Source organism: Calypte anna, chromosome 2 (assembly GCF_003957555.1).
Source record: "Calypte anna isolate BGI_N300 chromosome 2, bCalAnn1_v1.p, whole genome shotgun sequence".
Lineage (NCBI taxonomy): Eukaryota > Metazoa > Chordata > Aves > Apodiformes > Trochilidae > Calypte > Calypte anna.
In genome coordinates this window covers 143,948,836-143,975,177 of record NC_044245.1, presented here as the reverse complement: position 1 = coordinate 143,975,177, position 26,342 = coordinate 143,948,836, and the positions used below count along the sequence as shown (strand labels likewise).

At 35.9% G+C, this 26,342-nt stretch overlaps 1 protein-coding gene across 1 annotated transcript in view; it reads left to right on the top strand.

The window, feature by feature from the left end:
- Positions 1–26,342, top strand: part of ZFAT (zinc finger and AT-hook domain containing) — an 82,508-nt gene that overhangs the window by 29,204 nt on the left and 26,962 nt on the right. Inside the window, exons 4-10 of the mRNA XM_030445099.1 lie at positions 1,673–1,846; positions 5,284–5,434; positions 5,701–7,169; positions 8,311–8,543; positions 16,833–16,920; positions 20,731–20,880; positions 22,782–22,955. Coding sequence (XP_030300959.1) covers positions 1,673–1,846; positions 5,284–5,434; positions 5,701–7,169; positions 8,311–8,543; positions 16,833–16,920; positions 20,731–20,880; positions 22,782–22,955 — 2,439 coding nt within the window. The remainder of the gene's footprint in view (positions 1–1,672; positions 1,847–5,283; positions 5,435–5,700; positions 7,170–8,310; positions 8,544–16,832; positions 16,921–20,730; positions 20,881–22,781; positions 22,956–26,342) is intronic.

Sequence of the window (26,342 nt, the reverse complement as noted above, 5' to 3'; positions counted from 1 at the left end):
TTGATAGAAAGATGGCTTGCTAACTGTGTTTGAATTCCATTTGCTGTTCATCCCAGGTATTGTAAATGTGAATTTCAGATTTAAAAATTGGCATTAAGTCAATAATAGATGTCAGTAGGCACATTTGCCTCAGTATGCCTGAGAAATCTAAACTCATTCCTGCATACCCTGTTTTCTTCTGCTTTTGTATCTAATAAAGAGTTTGCACTTTATGAAGGAGTTAGTTACATGGTCAGTCCTAATTATGATACTTTGAGTTTATGTTCTTCAGCTTCATAAAGAAGAGCCACACTTTAACCTTTGTTCCATCAAGGTCAGGCCTGGGGGGATAGACTTGTTTGAATCTTAGTTGACTATTAAATAAAAATATTAAATAAAAATATTTATACACTGAAATATTGCTGAAATTAAAATAAAGCCATTTCCATGGATCATATCTTTCCACTGCTTTTGCTATTTGCATGCCATAAACAATCCTAGACACACTACACCTCTGCTGTTCCTGGTTTTTATTTATATATGGTTTCCCTATCTCAGCAGAGCAGCTACAGCACATCATAAATATACATTTAATACCTTATTCTGGAGATTGTGTCAGCTGTTTTATATTCAAAAATAAAAAAATCCAAAATTCACCAAGTTAATTTTTAGCTTTCTTTCCTCAATTGCTTTTTGCTTTCTTTATTCATACTCTGGAACACTTGCATAATGCCTTAATTTGGCAGGAATGTTTTCTCTAGACCTCATTTTCTACCAGTTCATCTAATATAAAGTTTTGTTGGCATGACCTCACAGCACTCTGTTTTTATTCTTGATACTGATAATTCTTTATATATAAGCAGTTTTTTTCAGTTAATTTTATTTTCAGAATTTTGATAAAGAATTCCTCATTTGCTTTAAAGAAGAAATAGTTTCACGATCAACTTAACTGACTACGAATTATTCATTCTTAGATGAGTGTTTTGAATACAAGAATTGCATTGTTTTCTAGTTAACAGGTCTATAAGTTATCCATTTCAAGAGCCTGAAGGAATTCTTAACAACAATAGGTAGATATGATTTAGAAGTGGAGGTCTTCAAAAGGAAGAATTGCATCTCAGGAGTTAGGATGAACCAAAGAACTGATTTGAACCTTAATTCCTGAATCTTCATTGAAAAACATTGACTCACAGTAAAAGTGGGGAAATCCAGAGAGACTATTGGAGGTTTTTCCATCAAATAAGATGGTTAATGAATCTAGCAGTAAGTGAAATAATGCTAAGTCATCAAAAGAGTTACATATGGACAGGAAGAATTTTTTAATTCATAGTGAAATCGTAAGAAATTGTACAACAATTTTATAGTTTCCACAGAAATCTGCAAGAGTTTCAAAATAATTTAGAAACAAAAATGCTTAGAAGATTCTGGTTTTTAATTTAGATTTTTTCTTAATTTTCTTGCATTTTGTTTTTTAATTTTTAAATTTTTTGTTAAAAGTGTCACAGGAGTTTTATTAAATAGAGAGCAAAAAGTTGCCCTTTACGGATTCATGCTGTATCACTTATTATGATAACATGTATTTCTTTGTACAGTAGCATTAATCTTCTCATAGTTCTTTCTTACAGAGTTAGTGACTCTGTTACTTGCATTTCTTTTATGCATAGTTACATTCTTTTTGATGTTTGCTCTTTAGGTAATGATTCTGACGTTGACCTTGACAGGAAGGAAGATGAGCGAGAAAAAACTCCAAGGAGGCCAAGAGTTCAGAAAACAGAGAAAACTCCATCATCTAAAGAGACTGAACAGGTTCCAGGAGCTAAAAATCCTATTATAAGTGTGGTTTTGACAGCCCATGAAGCTATTCCAGGTAATGAAACTCACCAGTTAAATAACTATATCCCTTTTGGGCAGGGGGGCTGGAATTAGATGATATTTAAAGTCCCTTCCAGGCCAAACCATTCTGTGAATCTGTGATTTTTGTCCATGCCAACACTGTAAAATATTCATTGATCTAAGACTGAACTGTTTAGGACATTTATTATGTGAAAAGTATTTAGTAGTATTTGGTTACCTTGATACAGAATTTCTGCATCTGGCAGGTAGATCACTTTAGAACTAGCATCACATCCCTTCATAGGTGCAGCAGGTGCTGCACCTGAGTGTAGTTACCTATGTTAATATCAGTTATATTTAGTCTGTGAGTGGTTTTAAAGAAGAAATTGAAAAAAGAAATCAAGAGAAGGAAAGTGATTTTTATAATCTTTATTTCATCTCTTGATTTGTGTGTATATTTCTAATAAATGTGAATTTGATTATGAAAACACAATCAACTTTGTATATACATAACCTAATATTTATGCACACAAATGGTTTCACAGAAAATACAAATACATAATTGAAAATAAGTAATGTTGCTGTGTAATGATTAAAGGATTCCTTATCCATAGTTTTCTACTCTGCATTTCCATCAAGGGCTTTTGGAATAATTTCAAACTATTTATTTTAAAAATGGACTTTCACTTGCTGTTTTCTATAAAGCAGTCACTCACCCTTCTGGCAGAATCCTTTTTTTAATAGTTTTGTGTGTTGCTTTCAGCCTCCTAGGTTTATTGATCTCATCATCATTATTGTTAGCATTTCTGAGTGTTTGTTTTTGTAATAGCTCTTACAACATCTAGAATGTATTTATTTATTTACTGTTGTAGGTTGGAAACTAGCTGGATTTTCTGTGTTGTTCTTTAATATCTTTTGTTATTGAGATCTGTGATATGCTTGGCCTTTGTTTGCTAAAATGCATTTCTAATTGTGGTGGTAGAACAAGCTGGATGAGCTCACTTGTGTTCTTCAGGATAAAACATGATTTCAAATTCATTGCTTAAGAAAATTTACGCAGGGTTTTGGATTTACACCAAGCTGTAAAAATTTTGTTTCTTCAATATTGTAAATACTGGGGAAGGTGGAATAGAACCAGTGAGCAAACCAGTGAGATAAACAGTGTGGAAACTTCAGGGTGTTACGAGGTTTCACTGCATCAGCTGCAGGACCCTTTCTCTCCCATGATGTAACCCTGGGCTCTTTCCTAGCTCTTGCTAAACACTTTTCTCACTGTGTCTCCTGGCTCTTCTGCCTCATTCCTCCTGCATGTTGGTTCTTCCCCATCCTGGTGCCTGTTCGCCTCGTTGCCACATGTGAGACTCCCCTCATGCCCTCTAGGACTTGGTCAGGGTGAAGGGAAACATGTGACACCTGGTTCATATGGTTCATATGGGTTCATATAGGTGTTAGTTCATGGATTTATACACACATCCTCCCTTCCTCAGGGCTTTTGGGAAGATCTGGAATTTGGGGTCTTCTCTCTCCAGGTGCTAAATTTTATGAACATTGTGAGAAATTTTGTCTTCTGACAAGGACTAGAAAAATTTTCAAGTGAGGAAGGAGAGATATAGTTGGCACTACAGTCAAAGACCCATTATTTTAGGAAATAAACCTAAAGAGGTGAACAAAATAATAGTAAACACAGACAGTGGAGAAAGTATAGTAAAGATGGGATATGGGAGAGGAAATTAAAATCTGGAGATTATTGCCTTGGTTATTACCTAGTAAAAGTTTTCTTTGGACAACAAAAAGTTTAGGTTTTCTTTATATATATGCTTTTTGAGTGGCTCAGAATATTAAAACAGTTTTGGAGCTCTTTGGTCGTAGTACCTTTTGCATTCAAAAGGCTTTAATGAACCAAAGAGATTTACAACCAAATGTGAACCAGCAGCTATTTTTGAAGGTCCTCTTATTTATTTGGTTGACAATTTGTAGGCTTACTATGTTCAAGTTTCAAGATAGACTATATTTAATAAGTCATTGCTCTTAAGACAGTTCTGAATTATATGTACTTAGAGTAGAATAGCTTGTTCATCATTCTTTGAACTTTCTTCTCTTTATTCAGTTATTTCATTTTATACTTACATATGAATAGCAGTGAGATTCTGTTGAAACTACACTGAGTATGTTGTCTCTTTTGATTTCTACAATCTTCCTAGGCTTTTGTTACACAAATTTTTTTGATTCTTATTGTAAATTCTTTCCTCTATCAAGAAGATGTATTGTACTTTTCCTCAGCTTCTCACCAGGTAAATGAGATCAGGTAGTAAGGTAATATCCAAGAAAATGAAAATAAATTGAAACTTACCCAATTTCAGTTTTAGCTGAAGTCATTAGCCATGTTATTTAATTCAAAAATGTTTTCATATGCAGCCTCTCTTGCTTCCTTATCACTGGTTTATGCTAGAACAATCTTTATTTACAGGTCCTATCATACATTCTACCTGTTCATCTATTACTGCTATTCAATGTCTTGTTTTCTTTTTGTTATCCAGCTTACTATATTACCATTTGCTATTAATTTTTCAGCATCAGACAAAAAAGCATTATTTCTTTTTTTTAAAGGTTTCTCTATAGTACTTGTTACTGTTGAAGAGAATAGCATTCCTGTTGAATATGTGGGTAAATGAGTTACAGACACACAAAGAAGTTAAAAAGGATGGGAGGAATCAATAATGCATTCTTTGTTTCATATATATGAGGTTTTGCTTCATTACATGAATTTTCATTACCTTCAATGCTAACTACAGATGCCCAGCATTAAGATTTTCCAGCCAGTGTTCAGAAGATAAAGAATACCCAGCTAAATGATTTCAACTAAATTGCATCTCAAAATGGGCTTATTTTTGCCTCAAAGTTATGAAGACTAGAACCTGATCTTACTATGTTTAGTAAAGCCCCTGTACTCCTGTTTCTAATAGAGACTGAAATGTGCACATGGAACATAATCTTTTACTTTGAGGGGATGGCAGCATGCCCCAAAATATCAGCAGTAAAAGATTTACCTAAGGAAAAGATGTGTAAACTTTTAAATATAGACTAAGCAGTGTCTTATGCCCACCTTTATATGTGGATCTGATTAAACAGGTTGGCTGAAGTTTCCAAAGGATGAGCAAGAAACAAGAAAATTGAAATTTTGTATTGAAAAGTTTGTTTTTTAAAGGTGGAAGTATTTGGATATGTGATCTCAGAACACTAGGTATCAAGCAGCACGAATAACCCTCAGAACCAGGAGTGTTCCTTAAGATCTGTGGTGTAAGTACTGATGTCTTCTGGAAGTGCATCCATCATTCTATGCCCATCAGTTTAACAGAAATTAATGCAGTTGAATTTAGGATTAACTTAATGTTTTGTTTACACTTGCATATTATAAACCATGTACATTTTAATATAACATTTTTAATGAGCAACTGTTGTTCTTGCTTTTAGGAGCCACAAAAATTGTTCCTGTTGAGGCTGCTCCCCAGGAAAGCGAACCTGCAACTCCAGAGCCAACATCTCAAGACCCATCCCAACGGAGAGGATATCAAGAATATGCCATTCAGCAAACCCCTTATGAACAGGCAATGAAATCCAGCAGGTAATTTTGAAGTGCTTATATTTATGATCATATAAAACATGACTGAAATGCTTCCCTGTTCATTTTCATGAAGCGGAAATATTTTCTGAGCATTTTAAATAACGGAACAGCTGAAAATAAGTTGTAAAATTTAGAAAGCCAGTGGAAAACACATTTTTAGAATAAACTAAACAGTTACATCCATTATGAGTAACTAGGGAAATATTGACATATTGTGTCACTAATTTTCGATATTGTAAATATACCTGGTTTGATTTATTTTTTAGGTTGGGTCCAACTCAGCTGAAGATTTTCACATGTGAATATTGTAACAAGGTTTTCAAATTTAAACACTCCCTCCAAGCACACTTGAGGATCCACACAAATGAAAAACCTTACAAGTGTTCATACTGCAGTTATGCCAGTGCTATCAAAGCCAACCTTAACGTTCACATGAGGAAACACACAGGGGAGAAGTTCAGCTGTGATTATTGCACGTTCACTTGTCTCAGCAAAGGCCATCTCAAAGTCCACATTGAAAGAGTTCACAAGAAAATCAAGCAGCACTGTCGCTTCTGCAAAAAGAAATACTCAGATGTTAAAAATTTGATCAAGCACATCAAGGAAACACACGACCTGCAGGATAAAAAAGTGAAAGATGTTTTCGATGAGCTCCGCTTGATGACACGAGAGGGCAAAAGGCAGCTGCTCTACGACTGCCACATTTGTGAACGCAAATTCAAAAATGAGCTGGATCGAGACCGTCACATGCTGGTCCATGGTGATGAGAGGCCCTTTGCCTGTGAGCTATGTGGTCATGGAGCCACCAAGTACCAAGCCCTTGAGCTTCATGTGCGTAAGCACCCTTTTGTTTATGTGTGTTCTGTGTGTCTGAAGAAATTTGTCAGCTCTATAAGGCTTCGTGCTCACATCAAAGATGTGCATGCGGATTTGCCTGAGACTTCTGTTTTCAACAGTTCTATCAATCAGAGTTTCTGCCTCCTTGAGCCAGGAGGTGATATTCAGCCAGAAGCCCTTGGTGAACACTTAACACAGAGTGCAGATGACTTGACTATCATGAGTACAGGTGCTGCTGACACACCACAACCATCTGCTTGTGAAGGTGAAACAACAGCTGCAGATGTAAACCACAATGGTCAGCATAATGATGACTTAAAAATTGATACAGTCCCTTTGTTAGAATTGGAAAATCCTCCAGTGGAGAATGTAACTGAGACACTATGTCAGACAACAGACATACCAGACCCAAGCATTCAGTCCTGTGTAGCATCAGATTGCTTTCTGCTGAAAGACAGCACTTCTGGTTCTGATGAGTTAAAAGTTACCCCTGCAAATGAAGAGGAAATTAATCACTGCAGCTCTGTAAATGAGCAGGGTGAAGAAATTCAGCTTTTGCTCTCTGAAGACAAAAGTGTAAATCTGAGTCAGAATAATGCAGTGACTGAGAACCTTTTGGTCTCTGAAGAGAGAAATCAATCCATTCCTTCTAATGAATCAGAAACAAGCAACCTGACAGTTCAAAATTCAGCAGAAACCACAAACTCTCCACCAGCAGCAGAAGGTAACACAGCTGTCAGTCCAGAGGCAGCCTCCTCTGCCACAGGGACATCAGAGAGCAGGAGTGGAGCTGTTGCCTTTATGCAGATCCTGGACAGCTTGCAGAAGAGACAGATGAACACAGAGTTGTGTGAGAGGATACGGAAAGTTTATGGAGACTTGGAATGTGAATATTGTGGTAAGGATTAGTAGTATGATGGTTTTTGTTGTGTTTTGTTTTGTTTTGTTTTTTTTAATATATAGTGGGCCATCTTTTTCTTGCTCTTGGTTTAATTTTGATATGTTCATGCATTTTTGTATCAGTATTAATTTTGCAGTGTAATGTGGGTTCTGGAGCCCAGCAGCATTTACTCTGGGCTGTATCAATAGTATGAAATTGTTCAAATCTCCTAAAAAAACCTGCCAAACACTAGCAGAATATATCATAACAATGTTTTGCTATGCTGAATTTTCTGTTGTTTTGAAATTTGATACAATTAGTTTATTTCTGTCCATGTGCTCTGCTCACTTTGTAACTTTCACTCAGGCCAAACACAGCAGATTTAGGAATGTGACCAGTGTTAGTCAGTCCATGCTATTATGCTTTATTATCAGCTTAGTATAAAATTCAGAGTCCTTTTCACATAGTATGGAAGGTTGTATGCTAGTATACATCCTTTACTAGTAGATGGGTACACAGGCATATATTTTGACTGGTTTTGAACCACTTTTTTGAGATAAGAATTTTCATTACATAGTGCTGGATCAAGACTGGTCTGATTATAGTCTTTTTGAGTTTATGAAAATGGGAATACATTACTCCTATTTATCCTAACTTAAAATCTGTGTGTTTGCATAGCTGGAAAGGGAACAATTTGGGATTTATTTTCTAGGCTTCATTCTTGAACAAGGAAAAGGAATTAAAGTTTGGAGAAAAAGAGTTCTTGATACACCATGACATTGTACTTTAGATGAATTGCCATGCACTTCTTTTAAAACTGTTATGCCAGAAAAGTCTTTAGGAAGGAATAACATGAAAGTAAAAAAAGATTTTGACAGTCTTTTCTAGTCCTTTTCTAGTCTACAATTGAATTCAGGGTTTTGTATAGAACAAATTTAAAGAACTTCTTCCTTAGGAAAAAAAATATTGATATGTATGAAAGTTGCCCCTGTTAGTCTGTTTCAGGACACGTGACAATCTTTTTAGACAAAAATGGATTTGTAAACATACTTTCAATAGTGAAGGGTCTTTAGGACAAGGTAGAAAACTGAGTATGGTTTAGAATTATCACTAAAAATTGTTTATAAAATAGTTCCTTTGTGTCTAATTTTCTTTTCAGGCAAGTTATTCTGGTACCAAGTGCACTATGACATGCATGTTCGTACACACACTCGAGAACATTTATATTATTGCTCCCAGTGCAATTATTCTTCCATCACCAAGAACTGTCTGAAGCGCCACGTCATTCAGAAACACAGTAATATTTTGCTGAAGTGTCCCACAGAACATTGTGACTACTCTACTCCAGATAAATACAAGCTCCAGGCACATCTTAAAGTTCACACAGAGCTGGTAAGTAACAAACTAAACAGTGTTTGTCTGAGGTGAGTGTCAGCATCATAACTCACAGAATCATTGGCAATATTTGAAGACACAGGTAAGAGTTCATACCTGAATGCTCTCTGCATACTTCTGTGCCAGGTATACAGAAGTTACAGTAAGTAGACATTTTCTTCCTATGGTAGAGTAGGTCTGTATCCATTTTCTCCCTTTGGTTTCCCCAGTATTCTTTGATTCTTTGCATCTTGAAAGAATAAGGCCTGGTGCTGGTGCTATTGTTACTTTACTTCATTCCTTGGAGCTGAGTTCTCTTCCTTCATAAACAGATGAATGTGGTAAAATGAATACAGGTTCCTCACTTAATTACTACCTACAGAAGTAGTTTAAGTTGTTGAAGAGTTCTATTTTTTTGTTTCAAATTACTCCAACTTGTTGCAGCCAATCTCCAAACATCTATAATTTTCTGGTTCTGTAATTCTATAATTACAAAGACATAGACATTGTCTTTTCAGATTTTCCATCTTATTCACTAAACCTTCCAGCTCTGAATGTCATGGTATTAAAAGCAGGTCTGGTCTGCTTCTTCAGTGTACCCTGTTGCATGTTTTCTTTGAGACTCTGCAAGGGGCTCCACACCAGACTGGAAGCACACTTTGTGCAAGATGCTGCTTTCTGATCTTGCTATGATCCAACATTCCCACATGAATGATCTTTTGATGAAAAATGTTTTCTACAGCAACCCTGCTTGCACTTGTTTCAGAAATATGTTTTAAAAAATATATTATGGTATTCAGAATGTTTTAAACCAAAGGAATTAGATTTTATTCTTTGTTGTTAAGAAGCATTTTTAGAAGTGAAATTATTTATGAGGTTTTTTTGAAGATTAGGAAAAAGCAATTATTTTCTTTACATCAGTGTTGCCTTCTTTTCCTACCACGTGGTGGGATCCTTTCAGGTTTTTTCATAGTTCCAAACTGACCTCTAGAAAAGCATGGTTGGCAAGTGTGTGTTCTCCCAGAACAATGAATTTAGTCCTGGTTAGTCCTGTTTTGACTGTAGTCTTTCTTGAAGGCCATCGGGAGAGCTTAGGTGGAAGATATGACCTTATGCTATTTTATATGAAAATAATGGAATTGAATAAATTACAATTAAGGATTTATAAAATGTTTGCCAAGGATGCTTATTGTCATTAATGACTGTGCCAGAATAATGGCATGAGCTACACCCTTGCAACTTGAGTTTTTAATAATTTATGCAGTAAAATGCTTCTGAAAAGTGATTTGCCCTTCTCCTGAATTTGTTGTTACAATTATTCCAACAGAGGAGAAAATGCCAGTTGTTACCTTGCAACACTCACTCTTCTATCCTTTGAGGACAAGGAAATACTCATACAGAGAGGTCTCTCTTCAGTCTTTACATAATATTGTGGTTTTTGATGACATTATCTTGTAAATAAATATTACAAACCCTTCATAGAATGCACCATGTGACACATAGCGCATAATCACTTGAGAAAGCAACATCACAGCTCACTTAGTCCTGTGATATTTTTGTTATCCTTCCTTTTGCTAGTGAAATGTAATGCTTGAATTAAGTATTTATTAATTTTTCCACAGATGTGGACATTTTTTGCATCGCTACTTAAAAATGGTTAACAGGCTTGATGGTTTCAGGTCCTCTTCTGCAGTCAGCAGGTGGGCTCTTGCACAGTATTTGTAATACATGAAGTTACCTTAAAGGTGTTAGTGACAGAACAGAACACTTCCTATTCTTGTTAAGTACCAGTCATTTGTAACTGCAGGACAGCTTTAAAAGCCAAAACAGGTGACATAAAAGGGAATATTTTGTCCCTTTTGTCCCCCAGTTCTGTAGAATTTCAAACAGAATCTGACTTTGTTGTGAAATGTTTAGAAAGCTCACATAATGCACATTCTTTAAGGCTGCTTTTGAATTTATTATGTTTATGGTGTCCATCTGACAGCACAAATCTGTGTAAGTGACCTCTGAGACTACTTAAGAAAGAAGATTCTAAAAGTAGATGTCCTGTACCCTATTGTAAGTACCTGCTTTTCAAGTGTGATGAATGTCCAACAGCTCCCACCAGGAAGATCATTTCCATGATACTAAATGGAACTGAGAAAATGCACTTCATAATTAAAAACAGTGTGACAATGAGATCTCTCAGAAGGATGCTTACTGATGCTTACTGTCAAATATGAGTCTTCAAATGGACTGAAAAATTCATATATTAGAACTCAGTCAGTAGCTGCACTTGGCATTTTTCATATTGGCCTTTGTGCCCACCTCTTGGTGTGTTTAGTTATTGCATACCTCACTGAACAGGACCACTCATTCTAAAATGTGGTACTTTATCAGACTGCATAGTTAAATGTGGAAAGCTACTTAAATGTTAATTTTAGTTTGCAAAGTCATTTCTCAATAAATATTAAAATTAATGCTTCCCTGGAGATAGAAGATATCAAAATCTCAGTTCAGTTCCTTGTGTGAATGCCTGTCTTTTGTTACCTTATTGCTGGCTGCTTTTCAACTGGATTCTTGTCTTATTTGGTGAATGAGATAAATGATGGTTATTAAAAAGCAGCTTACTGTTCCTCCCTGACACTCAGTATATAGCCACCCATTTTATTCTCCATGCACTAAGCAACTCCTGAACTGAGTTTTGGATCCTTAGTTCCCTGGGAGATGATGATGGGACTGTGTATGCACTGCCTGTTGCTTCGATATTGGCTACACATTGTGCCTGCAGGGAAGATTTTTTCCTTTTGAAGTCTGAGAATCAAGGCTCAGCTTGATTTAAAATGAAAATTTTGTGATTATTCTCTCATTTTCAGTATCTGTCTTAAGACTTGCGTAGTGGTTTCTGACAAATCCTGGCATCTGTGGGGCTTTTTAGAAGTTCAAACCACAACTATGAATCGTGTCAATATACCTAGGAAAGGAGTGGGCAGTTTATAATGACTTTAGGATAATTTTTGTGAGCTATGTGGTAACATTAGGGACCAGGCCTGGAACTAAACAATGCTGATGCAAGTACCAGATTTTGTTTACAATTTCTAGTGGGTTTTACGTGGTATGCTGAACAGATAAACATCACAGGGAGTTTTGTGTCTGAAATTATTTAAAATCTCTATGGGTAAATTATACTCTAAGATAAGCAACTCTGTAAAACTGGAGTTCAGACCCAGAACTGGCACTTGCTCCTAGGTTTCTGGAGATAAGTGACTTCTGTCTATGGAAGGGTGCTTAGAAATTTCATTATGCTGCTGACCTTTCGTGTAATAACATAGAACTGTTGGTAGGAAGTGGGATACTTGAGCTCTGAATGCTTGTGTCCCCTTCCTGAGAAGTGTTCGTTGTCAGACCATCACTGCTCTGGCTGGGATACCTTACCACTGCCACTGTGTAGTCAAGAATGCAAGGTACTAGAGAGGGAAGGAATTAACAAAAGAATACATTATCCAGTGACTGATAAGTGGCTTTTCTTCTTGGTCTGTGCTTCCAGAATGAATTTCAGCTAGCTATTAATTTTTACTGCTTTTTTTTTTCATGGAAAATACTTAAGCAGTACAATATGCAGGTGCTTGTCATTTTGTGAGCAGATTTCTGCTGCTTGGCAGACTTCATAAAAATCTGTCTGACAATTCACAAATGTTTCTGTAGCCTCCTTCACAAGTGTGCCTGGTGACTGCCTGGGCACACCAGATCTGTTTCACTAAATTGCATTTTAAGAGGAGATCAGTTTAATTCAGGAATCTTTCATGAAAATTTTACTTTAGACATCATGACAACTGTGGTGAAGATTTCTGGGTGTCTTCATTCCTCAGAAGTGTAATTCAGGGGCTTAATTCTGCTTTCATAGGCAATAGAAATTAAACTTCTGTTGATCTGAGTAGGTGCAGGAGCAGGCATTGGCTCTCCATTCCTCTACAAAATAGCACAATCAAATGTTTTGTTAATTGAGTTGCAGAAACTTTTGCTAGAAGTGCTCTCACAGTACCAATACTTAGGAAAGCTTGGTTTTATTTCCTGCTTACAAAATCACATCACTACTTTATAAAGGAGGGGAAGAGATTGTTGATTTTATAACATACTTGTATGATTCTGTGCTGAACATTTTTTACTATGACCATGGTCTTAATTTTACACTATTGCACAATTAATAAAATACACTTACATACATTAATTACACTATTAATGAAATAGCACTAATAATGAAAAATCCACCCAGAGAACACACAGTTTCTTTTGACATTAGTGGCAAAAATGCTGTATAAATCATAGGAGAGATTATCATATGTATTCTATGTATTTTCAGCCATCAGAATTTCTCTTTACTGATGAGTGCAATAGAGTAGCTGCTAATGTTCCTGATGTTTTTCAGTGTAGGTCATATTTAGTACTATTTGATTAATTAAATAAATTTCGTAGTAATCTGTTGGTTTAAATTCTACATATACAGAGAATTTAAATTTTCTTTTCATGACTCTACACTAATACACCTACACCTTGAATTATCTTGAAACATGTGCTTTAGAGAAACAAAATTCTTTTCAGAGAGCTATAAATTGTTAATGCAATATAGCTGATGCCTTCTTAACAGTTTTAATTCATTTACATAATGAGACAGGCACAGTGATTCCTCTGTAAGAGTGGCCTTATTTTATAATGAAACATAGCATGAAAAGAAAATTCTGTATTAGATCAGTTTTCACTGGATTTAAGAGTATTTATGGATGTAATTCATACACAATTTGTGCAATTTGAACAGTGCTTTCAGTCAGAAAGTTAATTTTATCTTGGAATTATTTGAAGTCTCTTATACTTTCTCAAGTTGACTAATAGGGGGATTAAAAAAATATCAGGAAGTATGGATGTGACTTTGAAATTTAAGTAGCTGGTTGGCCTCTGCAGCTGGTCTCTAGTAGAGGTAAATCCAGCTCTCTTGATTTTTTTCTTTGGTTTCTGTCCTTCAAAAGAACCTCAAAGGCATTTTAAAGGCAGGTGCTGCAATAGAGCATAGGAAGAATATTTTTTATTCTTAAAAAAGAGGAAAATTTGCACACTGAGATTATGATGGGGATATTACTGCAACCTCAGTCGAACTCCTTCAAAGTGTCTCTGTCATCGCCTATGACAAGGGCACCCTGAAGAGCTAAAGCTGTGATGGGGGAGACTTCTTTGAGGCTTTGTGGTATGGCCTGGGTGCTCTGAAATACCTAATTTGCAACAGAGGATTTCTTAAAGGCTGTTTTTGAGAGTGATAGGATCACACTGAAGGACCAGTGCTGTCACAAACTCTGAGGGCAATGACAGGAGTACACTTACACGTTCAATACTAATAACATAAACTCCACAAGTCTGTGGCACTGACCTGGACAAGCAACTGTGAAGGGTCTGACTTCAGCTGGATGCTTTCTGTAGGTTTGCAGCTTGACAGATACATGTTGAAGGGGCTCTGTTCTTAGGAGCACTGTCTTTTACACAACAAAGAATGCCCCTTTTGAAAAGCTACTTACTGCAGAACTTGGTATAGATAACTTCCTAATTGCTTGAAGGAAACTGTTTATATTTGTTAGCATCAACAGGTGGAAAAATGCTTTCTTGCTGCCTATACTTTCATTTTTCTCTTTAGCTCTTGGTGCATTTACTAATTATTCTGTATTTGGTTTTCCTCTCAGACATCAATTTATAGCCTTGCCTTCCTGAACTGTCATCACAAGAATGTGAAGTTGCCACAATTACAGCATTTTACTTAAAGCTGTGTGTGTGGAGTGGAGGTTTAGTTGGGTTTGGGGCTTTTTTTGGTGGTGTTTACTTTTTCTTAGTGTAATTTTTTAATGAATCAGCAAGGTAAATTTGACCTAGTGTGATAGACACTTTAAGAAATACTTCATACAATGAATGAGTATTCAAGACCAGTATTAAATGAGTATTAGAGACCAGAATGAGTATTAAAAACCAGAAACCCAACTGTACATTAAGTGTATAGTGATTTTCCCCCCCATTTATTGTATATTTTGAAACCAGTTTTATAGCAAGCTTGACAAACAGTATGAGATTTTCCCAACATATTTCAGCTGGATCCTCAACAGCCCCTAAATAATACTGTGCTTATGTTTTTATTGTATGTGCCAAATTATGAATGTGACTGTGGAACCCAGTCTTTGAAAAGATATAACCGTTGCTATAGCACTTTATTAATCTATCAATTTTCATTTAAGCAACATATTTGTGTAGAAATCCAAATTCATCATACTCAGGTTTAGGAATAATAGGTTATATGGAACAGGCTCTCCAGGGAGGTGGTTGAGTCTCCATCTCTGAATGTGTTTTAAAAATAGCCTGGATGTGGTGTTTGGGGACATGGTTTAGTGGTGGATCTTTGGGAATATGGTAACAGGGTTAGGACAAGGCTGCACTTGATGATCTTGTAGGTCTTTTTCAGCCTGAGAAATTCTATGATTCTATGATTTTGTATCATTTGAGACACCCTAATTCTTCAAATTATTAAGATTTTTTTCAGCATTGCAGTTTCCCTGAATCTCTTCTTCCAAAAACCAGCCAGTGTTCCCTGCTGTTTATTCTGCACTTGAGATTCTCAGGGTTCAAAATGATGACTGTCCCAACTCCATCACAGTAAGATACTCTCCCTACCCCACTCAGGTGGCAATCCTTTAGTTGCTGCCATCCTCAGTCTCTAGTGTAAATTTCCTCACACTAATGAATGACTTTCTAACAGTGCAGGCAGAATTTTCCACAATTTGCCATTCCCATATTAATGGCAATGAGATCTTCATATCCCATATCCTACTATCATGAAAGTATTGATTAGTATTTCAGCCCATAAGTTCTAGGGCTACTTCTGTTTTTAGCTTGTAGGTACTTCAACACAGGGGCTTCCTTCAGAGAGGCACATGATACTGAATGCAAATAACTCCATCATATTGCAAAATCTGTTTGCTATGCTTTGCTTTTCTTTTAAGTTAGATGTCCACTTATTTGATGTATAACTGTGACATATAGGCAATAAGAGCCTTGTGCCTTTTTTTGCACTGTTCAGAGATGCTGTTTGGTCTCATGTCACAAGCTCACGGGATCCATATTTCTTGTTCTCCTGTTACATCCAAATATATCTTGCATAACACAGGGGGCTGCCTCTTTTTGGTAAGGTAATATTCCTTCCATGCTCTTCAAGAGGTTTGCTATTCTCCTGAAAACAAGAGTGAATTTTCTGTTCTGTAGCTTCAGCTTACCTTTTACAGTGATCTCTTGGTAGCTTGGTAGGTACACATCTCCCACCAGGTAGTAAGTTACATGGTTATCAGCCCAGTAGTCAGGATTAATTAGACTTTCTTCACTCCTTTAGTTGTTTTGATAATCCATTCATGTGTTAATCTGGGCAGTGCAGGGATGACTACGTGACCCATTTGTTTGACTGAGCATCCAATCTGTTGTGTCAGCAGGTGCTTCTAGAAATGAGATAATATTCAATTTATTGGATAATCAGCAAAGATTATTTTAAATTTGGCAATTTACCAATTTGTAGAGACAAATTCTGTATTTTTATGGAGAGTCAGATGTGCTTAATAACACATTAAAATTACATTCTGATTAAAATTGCATATAGGAAGAAATTGAATCAAAAATCTCTGATTTATTTGACAATGCTATATCTTCTGTAACATCAGTGACACTGATAAAAGCCAGATAAATCTGTAAGTTCTAAAATCAAAATAGTAGAATAATATTTTATTGGTAATATATAAAATGTTGAATATTTATAAATTAGTTAGAAATGTAGATAGCAAATAATTTATAGAATCTCTTACTGTTAACTCTTCTGCTCAATTCCAGGGCATTCTGTAGTATGAACCCACATCCTGGCAGATGTTTTCAGAATGATGAGAGCTGATCCTAAGGTTTTAGAACAAGAGACTTGTGAATAACTGAAAAAATCCTGAATATTACTGCATGTATCAAATATTTTTTTTTCCTTCTATGTGACTTGATCTTTCAGCTCTTAATTGTCTGGAGTCAGAAGATAATATTTATTGTGCATATCTCATGTGCTGTAACTTGGAGCTTCTCATTCACGAGGATTAGTAATGTGCTTGGAATACTTAATATTTCTCCATTTATTTCACTATAAATATTTTCATATTTTCTTTAAAAACTGAACCTTCAATTATGACTTTGTTGGGAAACATGTATTACTGAATAATTACTTCCACTGATTGCACCAGAGGGCTGATAATGCAATCTCTTTCTTGCTTGCTCAAGGATAAAAAGAGTTATTCCTGTCCTGTGTGTGAGAAGTCATTTTCTGAAGATCGACTTATAAAGTCCCACATCAAGACAAATCACCCTGGTAAGAAAAATAATCAAGGAAAATTTCTGTGTCTTTTGCAATAAAATTATAAAGATTTAGAGTGAGCACTGTAATGTGATTGTATTCCAAAGAAAGAGAAGAGTCTGTGTCTAAAATAACTAGTTTAGAGTAACAGTTGTATTGGGTTTGCAGATGTTAAAATTTAGAGTGAAAAAAGTTATTGTTCCAGCTTGTATATTGTGGAGTACATCAGGTAATTGTGCTAATAAATCCATCTTCATCTGTCAAAGAACTTATTTCCAAAAGAGGATCTAGGTGAATTCAAATTACACATCGAGGAGTTTGGAGCTTGTCATATAGATGTCCTGTAACAGCCATAAAATTCCCATTGGCCACACCTAAACTGACAGAAATGCATTAATCACACCTTGTTTTGTCTGTAGGTAATTCAGGTGAATGCAGAGGTCCCTGAGCTGACTCTATGTGCTTAGTTAGTGTGTGGCCGGGTTTTACCTCCCAGGGCCAACTGGAGTGATCAGAAAGGCTCCTACTAGAGCCAGCCCTGATGTAGTGTGGCCAGGAGTAAACTGGAGCTGACAAAGCTGCCTGGATCCAAGCAAACCACTGCAGTGCATTCAGACTCAGTTTGCATTCCAGTGCTCTGGTTTATCAGTACAAGCACAGCATACAATGGATGTGGTAAGTCAGTGTGCTGTGCCTGAGTAAAGAATCCTTCTCCAAACCTTGGGAATTCAGTGCCAAAGGACCCAAGTGGCTGGTGCAGGGACTGATTTAAATCTGACTGATGTGAGCTTGGCAGGGCCATATTTGTATGTCCATGCTTTCCTCCTCAGTATCTGTATTACATTGGATAGAAAGGCCCACTGCTACTGGAGAGTTGGCTGCCTTGGACAGTATACTTTAATTAACTCATCTGCGGTGTCACTTACCACCTGATGTAATTTCATATTAAGAAAGAAACCTGCTAATGAGTTTGGAGAAGGAAAAATGCAATTAAAATTCTATTGCCTTTGAAATACAACACAATAGGTAAAGTAGTCATTTCTTATCATCCACCTGCCACTGGGTAGTGCTAGACCCATGTTTTAAACAATTTCCTTCACTTTAATTTCAGAGTGATTCCCACTTTAGTTACCAAACCTTTTTATTTGCAGACCACTCTACAACAGTGTGGTTGGTGAAGGGCTTGTCATCTGGGGACATGTCTGATGCAACAAATTGAGATGAGGAAAGGCTTCTGTGCTATACTGTAGTCAGGAGGTATGTCACCCAGTAAGAACAGAAATTGAGTCTGAAGAGCTGTGCCTCTAAAGCCTTTATGCTGTCTCAGTCAGGGAGTATATGAGACCTCCTTAAATAATATGATCTGTGAGCCAGTAGTACATTATGTACTGTGGGTACCTTCTGGGTAGCCCATAGTCTGCCCTGCTCCATTGACTTCTGAATTATTAGTGTGTGCTGTGTCTGGGGTCCAGAAATACCAGTTAACTCTACTGCCCTGATGTGCTAAACTCAGGCATTTAAATACTTATGAACAATTCATTTGTTATCTGAATCCCTTTTGGAAGCATATTGTAAATTTTTTGAGCCAGGAAAGTGGGTTCTTTTAAACTTTGGGTTCTAATAGAAGTAAGGTTAAAAAAGAAAATCTGCTCAGCCTGTTATTTTGTGTTCTCATTTTTAATTCATATATTGTAGACAAATAGCATTTAGAAGCAAAATACAAGGTTTATTGGATATATCTCCATGGTGATAAAGAAATGCTACATGTAAGATATGCCTATGCAGTAGTTGTACATTATTTTAATACAGAGAGGAGAAATAATGCACAATTTATTTCTTTTTTCCTGTGCATGCTGTCCTTGCAATCAGGAGGAAATCCTTTATTCATACAACACACTTAATTACAAGCCAAATAAATGTAAGAAGTCTTATGGTATAAACTATCATGTACTGCAGTGAAATGAGTGCAGTTGTTTTTAAAATTGTAAATGGAAAAGAATTAAGATAAAAGGGAAAATAGACACTTAAAAGGAATTGAATTTTAAAATGACATATCAAATATTAATTTGAACAGAAGCACTTTCATATTTATCACTAAAATGCTACTTCTGGAGTTCCTCTCTCCTTCCCTTCTTAATGTCATTCAGCATGACCCCTCTCTTTGTGTCTTCTTTTGCATGTGGTAGATGCAGTAAACGAAGTAGACGATGCAGTAGACGAAGTAAAACACTACTCCTTCCTTTTCCAGATTTGGAGAGAATAGGATTTGAATTCTGGTTCCATGAAGGCAGTAGAAAAAAACTCTGTGTAGACATTTGTAGAGCAGTATTTCAAACCAAAAAGATAAGAGAGAATGTTCTTATTGAGAAATTATTTGAATACTCAGAAGTGAAGGAGTAGTCTTGGCTTTTGGTCCCAGTTCTCAGAATTCTCCACCTTTCCACCACCTGTCTGATTTAATGTGAAATTATGGGGGTCATCAGCTTTCATAGATCCCTACCAAGCTGAAATACTAGCCTGCAGTCATGAGTAGAGGATCTAAGCCATAGAAGGCAGACCAGGGTTCAGACTTGGGTTTGTATTTTTCTTTTTTGGGGACCTTCAGAAGTTATCTCTGCTCAGTTCACGGGGTTTTATATTTCCCTTTTGATGTTATTTTCCTTATGCATATGAGTTCAGGCATGATTTTGGATTCCTACTCTGGACCCAGTTATCAGGAGACTAGGTATGGCAGTTTGTATTGGGTAAAAATCTGAGTTTAGACCAGAACTTTCAAATTTTATAAGCTTTTGAGCATGATAAGTCATCAACTTTCATGTCTCACTGTTAAGATTGCACGAGTGCTGTGCTTGCACTGAGTCAAGTGAAATGCATTGAGTAATTTGATTTATTTTATAAAAGCATTTGGCAATGTTTTCATTATGTGTGTTTGGGATATTGTAGTTTCAACTTCATTATTTTGAGCTGTTGCACTGTGACAACCAAAACATCACATGTGTGAAGGAAAAACTTACTGAGTTGAGAGCATTCAGCCTGAAAAATCAAAGCCCTGTAGAGGAATCTCTTAATTGGTGTTTTCATCTCTCTAATAGGAGATTAAGTACAGAGCTGGAATCTTTTTGGAACTGTCCTGTGAAGAGAAATGACTTGAAGCAAGGAGATTCTGATTAGAAATTAGGAAAACATTTTTTACTATAAAGATGGTCATACATTGAAATGAGTTGAGACACTGTAGAACCTTCATCCTTGGGTGTGTTCAGAACCAGACTGTGTATGACCCCAAGCAACTTGATGTAACTTTGAAGCTGAAACTCCAAAATTGGACATTTTTTTTTTTGAGGAAGTGACCTTGGAGGTCTCTTCCAATTGTATTTATTCTATTAGTCTGTTTTTAACTTTAAAATTTCTGATTATCAGGCACTTTTGTAGTTGCAGCTGTGACTAAAAATGCTCTTCAGGTCTTTGTTATCTGATAACCTGAGGTGAAATGTTGTATGAAGTCTTTTGAAAATATTGGAAGGAAAAATGTGCCATATTAAAGTTGGGAAAGTTCATACTCAGAACATGACTTCTGAGACACCTTTTTCTTTTTTTTTTTTTTTTTTACCTGGCAGACTAGGAGAGGAAGGACAGAACATCCTAGAAGCTCTAAAAGAAAAAGGTCACAATGTCCCTTGCTCAGATCATACCTACATGGCAGTAGGGAAGGTAGAGCTTTTTAAAAGTTGGAATGAGTCAGGATCTTGCTCTTCAATATTAGATGTATAACATAGAATGAATTCTCTCATGTCCTCAGGTTTTTATTCTCTTTAACTTTTCCCTCAGAGGTTTCTATGGCTACTATTTCTGAGATTCTTGGCAGAAGAGTTCAGCTGAAAGGACTTATTGGAAAAAGAGCTGTTAAATGTCCCTACTGTGACTTTTATTTTATGAAGAATGGATCAGACCTTCAGCGTCATATTTGGGCTCATGAAGGTAAAACTCTGCATTTAATCCTTTGAGTATAAAATCAGTTGTATGTTTCACACAAGCTTTGCTGACATAAAAATGTATTCAAAGTTACTGCTGTACCTGAACAAAAAACTTTAGACTATAGGAGAGGTTAAATAATTAGTTTAATCAATTCTGGATCGCATGTAGGACTGCATGATCACAACATGAATAGGCAGCTTTGATGTTAAATAATATTAAGTTTATGTTTCCATTTTTTTTCCAAAACTGTTTCATAAACTTCCGTAAAATGTTCTGTAATAAATGCGAGTGAGAAGTGAATGAAATACATTCTCTGTCTCTTAAAACTAGTTATTTTCTGTAACTTCTCATGAGTAACTTCTGCTCCTTTCACAGCTATCCCAAAACACTTGACCTGGAAATCTATTTGTAAAATAATTGAAATCCAGTTGCTTTTATATATGCATATAGCTTCTGTTTGTGGTTTAATTACATCATGCTGAGCATGGCAGCTAGCTGAATGGACATAAACAATGATGAAAAACCTGTAAGATAATGCTGATCGTATCAATCACTTTTTAGGGAGAAATTCCAGTAATATGGCAACACACAGGTTAAAAATCCCTTGGAGCTAAATGTTACGCCCAATAAAATCTTGTGTCTTCTCAATCTGTCTATTTTGGTAACAGGTGGAGGACCACTCACATGTTCTTTAGTCAGTTAATAATTTATGGAACATATTGCCTGTGGTGTTTGAGCATTATTTTGAATTCTTTAGCCATCCATCTGCATAAAGAGAATAATGGGATTTGTTATTGTCAAGCTGCTATGTTGGTTCCAAAGTTTTTCTTCCCAAGCAGATAGTTCCAACATTTATACTATCACTGCACATTTGTTTGAAGGCTTTAACTATGAGTTTACTTTCCTGTGTACTGTGGAAGAGGTCATCTCCAGTAGCATTTACTCCAGTAAGGAGTTCAGGTGATGCAAAGTTGTAGGCTTAGAGCAGTTACCCATGTATTCCATAGATACAGTTTTTATATTGTACCAAGAAAGCTTGGAACCCATCTCATCTAACTAGCAAGAGAAAGAAGTGAATGGAAATTTATTCCAAAATCAAAGTGTGCAATCAAGTCCTCTTAAAGTAGGCTGTAATTCCTCATGCTTGTAAATCTAGTTTTAAGGTCATGAATATCAATCTAAAACTACCAGAGCCTTCTAAAGCCTGAACTACTCTGCCAGTTCAGATTTATTCAGCTTCTCTTTGAAGGATTTACGTTGTTTTTGTAGACCTTCTGCTAGATGACATATTGAGCATCTCTCTAGTATATGCTTTGGGTGTTTTGAGACAAGTGAAATTTTAAATTATTGTATTTTACCAAGAGGAAAAAAAAAGAAGTACAACTCTGTGAGGCATCTGCAAATCTTGTTCTAATAACAATAAAACACGGCTTTGTACATTTAACTTGTGCTTACATACTAAGTGCCTAATGAACCTAAAACAGGTTTCTTCACTTGTTTTTGTATTCAATAGAGAATGATACTTATCTGAAGACTTGTAGAGGGAGATTTGGTATGTACACCAGCCAGTCATCAACCTAGGCAGTCTGGATTCTACCTTTAAATGAGAGATGAACACAGCAAGACTGAAACATTTGTGTTTGCCTGGTTAAACTCAGTACCTGGCTTTAACAGAAAAGTCACGAGTTCTGGAAGAAGCCTTCCTCTTTCATTGAAAGTTAAATGATGCCATCAACACCTTGGTATCATTCATGCTGAAGCTATAAATGAAGTTTGTGAAATGTAGATATTTGACCTTTTGGTCTATTTTGCTTACATGATCTGCAATTTCTTTCAAGCTAGTGTCCACCTTCTTATCAAAAAGAACAGCTTGTTTGTTTCATAGTATGTTGTTTTATTTTTAGGTGTCAAACCCTTCAAATGCTCTCTCTGTGAGTATGCCACTCGCAGCAAGAGTAACTTGAAAGCCCATATGAATCGTCACAGCACTGAGAAAACACACCTCTGTGATATGTGTGGGAAAAAGTTCAAATCAAAAGGCACTTTGAAGAGCCATAAACTCCTTCATACTGCTGATGGTAAGTGGGTGTTTATTAAATCCAAGTTCATTTTAGAGCAATACGTACTGGCTGTGCTAACCTAACAATCATTTAAGTACTACTTACAAAACTAGTTTATTCCCAGGAAACACTGGATTGTGAAAAAAATCTCAACTTTGCAATTAAAAGAGCTGCCTCTGATATACTTGATTTTTCTGAAATTTTGGGTTGGCCTTACTCCTCTCCTGCAGAGAATTGTTGATCTCAATACAAATTTGAAATGTTTGATCCTCTTACTGGTTGCAGTGAAAATATTGTTAGGAGTTACCAAATCCAGTAGCACAGCAGAGACAAAGCTGCTGCAGCTCTGTTGTCACATAGGCACACATGCACCATGTCCTTTTGTTCCATGATTTTAATATTTCTGGAAGGGCAGCAGAAAAAAGTGAGATACAAATCCAGAAAATGAACATCTTTTGTTGAATCTTACTTTTTGAAATAATACATTACTCCTCTGAGATTATAAAAATGAAGTGATTTAGCAAGATAGCTGTACAGACTTAGTCATTAGTAGTCATAAGTATGATTATGTCATAAGTCTGTCATAAGTACAGACTTAGGACTTACTAGCTTGATCCTTGCTCCTCATGCAGTGTTGTGGAAATGTTGTTACAGTCTTTACTGACCATTTAATTTAAATAATTTTGAAAAAATTTGCATACTCATTAGCTTTGTCCTTTCAGAGAAAGTGTAAATGCTCTTTGACATTTCTAGACTATACATGAATTTTTTGTCAGAGATATTTATTTTTACATATACTTGTATCCTAATGTTTATTATTACTGAAAGAGATTATTGCTTTTATATTTACATGATGCATATTATAGGAAGCATATAGTTACTGTAGTATTATCCAAGTTACTGTAGTGTTACCATGAGACAGTATATCACTCGTTATTCAAAAAATACTTTCCAATACTCTGGAATAATTTGGTCAAGCTGATGTTGTCCATCTATCTAAACTACAAAGGTAATCCTCCTCTGATTCCTGGCTGGTAGAAGGAGGCAGGTTTTATGATAATTAAAGAAAATTTGGAATACGATCAGACTACAAAGACAAAAAAAAAGCCTCTCTGTGGTGCCATAAAAGAATCTCTGCATGGGGTTTCATTTCAGAATCTTTCTGTTTTGTTTTCACCATCTGGCATAAAGAAGTGAAATACAGCAATGGAAGCTGAATTTGTTTTACCTGTGAATTAGTTCTATTTCTAGAACAAAATACGTATGTGTGCATGCAATTACTGCAACTCATATGAGGCTGCTTTGAAAATTTGGCACATTTAAGAACATAATTATAGTCATGCAGGAGATACACTTGTCTGATTTGGTTTAAAGGTGTAAAGTTCTAAATAATGCAATTGCATGCAAGGAAACACATTCTCTAATCCTTTACTGTTAGGTCAAGCTGAAGCCTTGGCTCTGGAAGCAATGTTGGTACCAGGAGCCTTTTTCATATGGCCTCAGACTGCCTTCATCTTCTGGAAGAATTGAGATAACTGCATGTTCCTTGTTGATCCACGTTCCTTTTTGAATGCCCTTAATCAATCTAGGAATTAACGTTCCTGTATCTTGCTTTTTGCACTTCCAAAGAGTTTCAGGGAATTCCCTAGACCTTTGGAAAATGTGCTTTGTCGTTGTCTGCAGTGGAAACAATCTCACTACTTGTTGGAGTCTTCCATAATCTTCTTCACCAAGTCCACCCTAGTGAACTTTTCATGTATTTTGAACAACTGTGGAAAATAAGATAACATTTGTCACTAAGAATATAGTGTATTATTTATCAAGGGGCTCTCACCCTCTTGAAGGCTGCCAGTTTCTCTTTGCCAAATGTCCCTTTCTATAGTGACAGCACTTGAAAAGTTCTTTATAGCCCACATCTACTGTTCTTCAGTTATTTCACAAATAAATGAATTTGAAAAATGCTTTGCTGTTGATGAGTCTTGTCTTTCTGACTTATGAATCCAGGCAATTTCTGTTCAAATATCACCCTGCAAGGTCAATTTAACCAGTGGAATATAAAGTAGTTTTCTGTCTGCTTTGTTCTTCTCCAGAAGACAGACTTCTCAAGAGTGGCATGATGGAAAACAATTCCATAGTGCAGTCCTGTTACTGTTTGTGATTAGAAATAAACCAGAAAACTCTGCTTTTTATTATTTTAGTTAAATTCAGAAATTGTTAGATTTTTCTTGACTGTGTTTATAAACTCACTATAAAATGCTTGTAACTTTTTAGAGCAAAATCAAAAATCTAAAGAAACCTCATGTATTCAGGATAATGCAGAATATTCTGTTTTTTACTTCTCCATCCTTCCTTTTGCTTCTTTTGTTTTTGGAGTAGTTTTTAGCACACACTTATTCCATGTCAGTCAAGTAGTTTTTGCTAGCCATGGCCACTTAATACAGGAATGCAGTCCTTCTGTATTTAACACACCTACTTCTTTGTCTGCAGATAGCAGGACTGATAGAATCTTAAGATTGAAATATGTAGAAAAAGGGAGCATGAACCTCAGAGAATAACAGGGAGAAAACTGTGTTATTTTAAATCATAAGGAAAGCAAAATCTGCAAGAGAGAATAGAAGTGAAAGTAAGAGAGACCTACAGAATAATAATATATTTGGGAGTTCCAGTCTTTGCAAAGCCACAAACAGCAACATATGTTTGTTGGAGAATCCTAAAAACCACGACAAAATCCAACCATCTTGATTTAAGAAGGATGCAAAATAATGATTTCAGTGCAAAAAGCAGACTCTTACAATCACAAAGTCTGATCTTTTGCAGAGGACATGCCATCTTATTATTTTATCTTATTCCCACTGGATTGCAGTATATCCTTCTAGGAAGAGCAAAACAGACTTGGTATAAAGACTTCATATGACAGATCATCCATCTGATTTCTAAGTAAATTATCATAGACAGTAATCATGCACTCTGTTAAAAATATTGACTTTATTTTAAACTGAATGTTCTGTGTGTCACCTTACATTAGTTGAAGATCTTGTTTTTCTTCATTTTTATTGCTGTTTCATGGTGGAGGTGCTTTCAGCATTGATGCCTGACTAGAATGCTCACAGGCATGTAAACAAATTTCACATATGATGTCTTGTCTGTAGAACTTAAAGTTACACCTTTCATTGGATGACACTTCTGACAGGAAGTAATGTTTTCTTTCCCAAAGCATAGAAATTGCATTCATTGGCTCTGTTGAACTGTATTTTGTTGTATAGAAGACCTGCCTGTGATGCAGTCTGTCAGTCTGTCAAGTACTCAAGAAACAAAACCTGTCTGAAATCTGCCAATGACTTTTTAGGTTGATATCTGAAATATCTTTTTAGGTTCCTATCTGAAATAGCAGTGTTTATGCACATA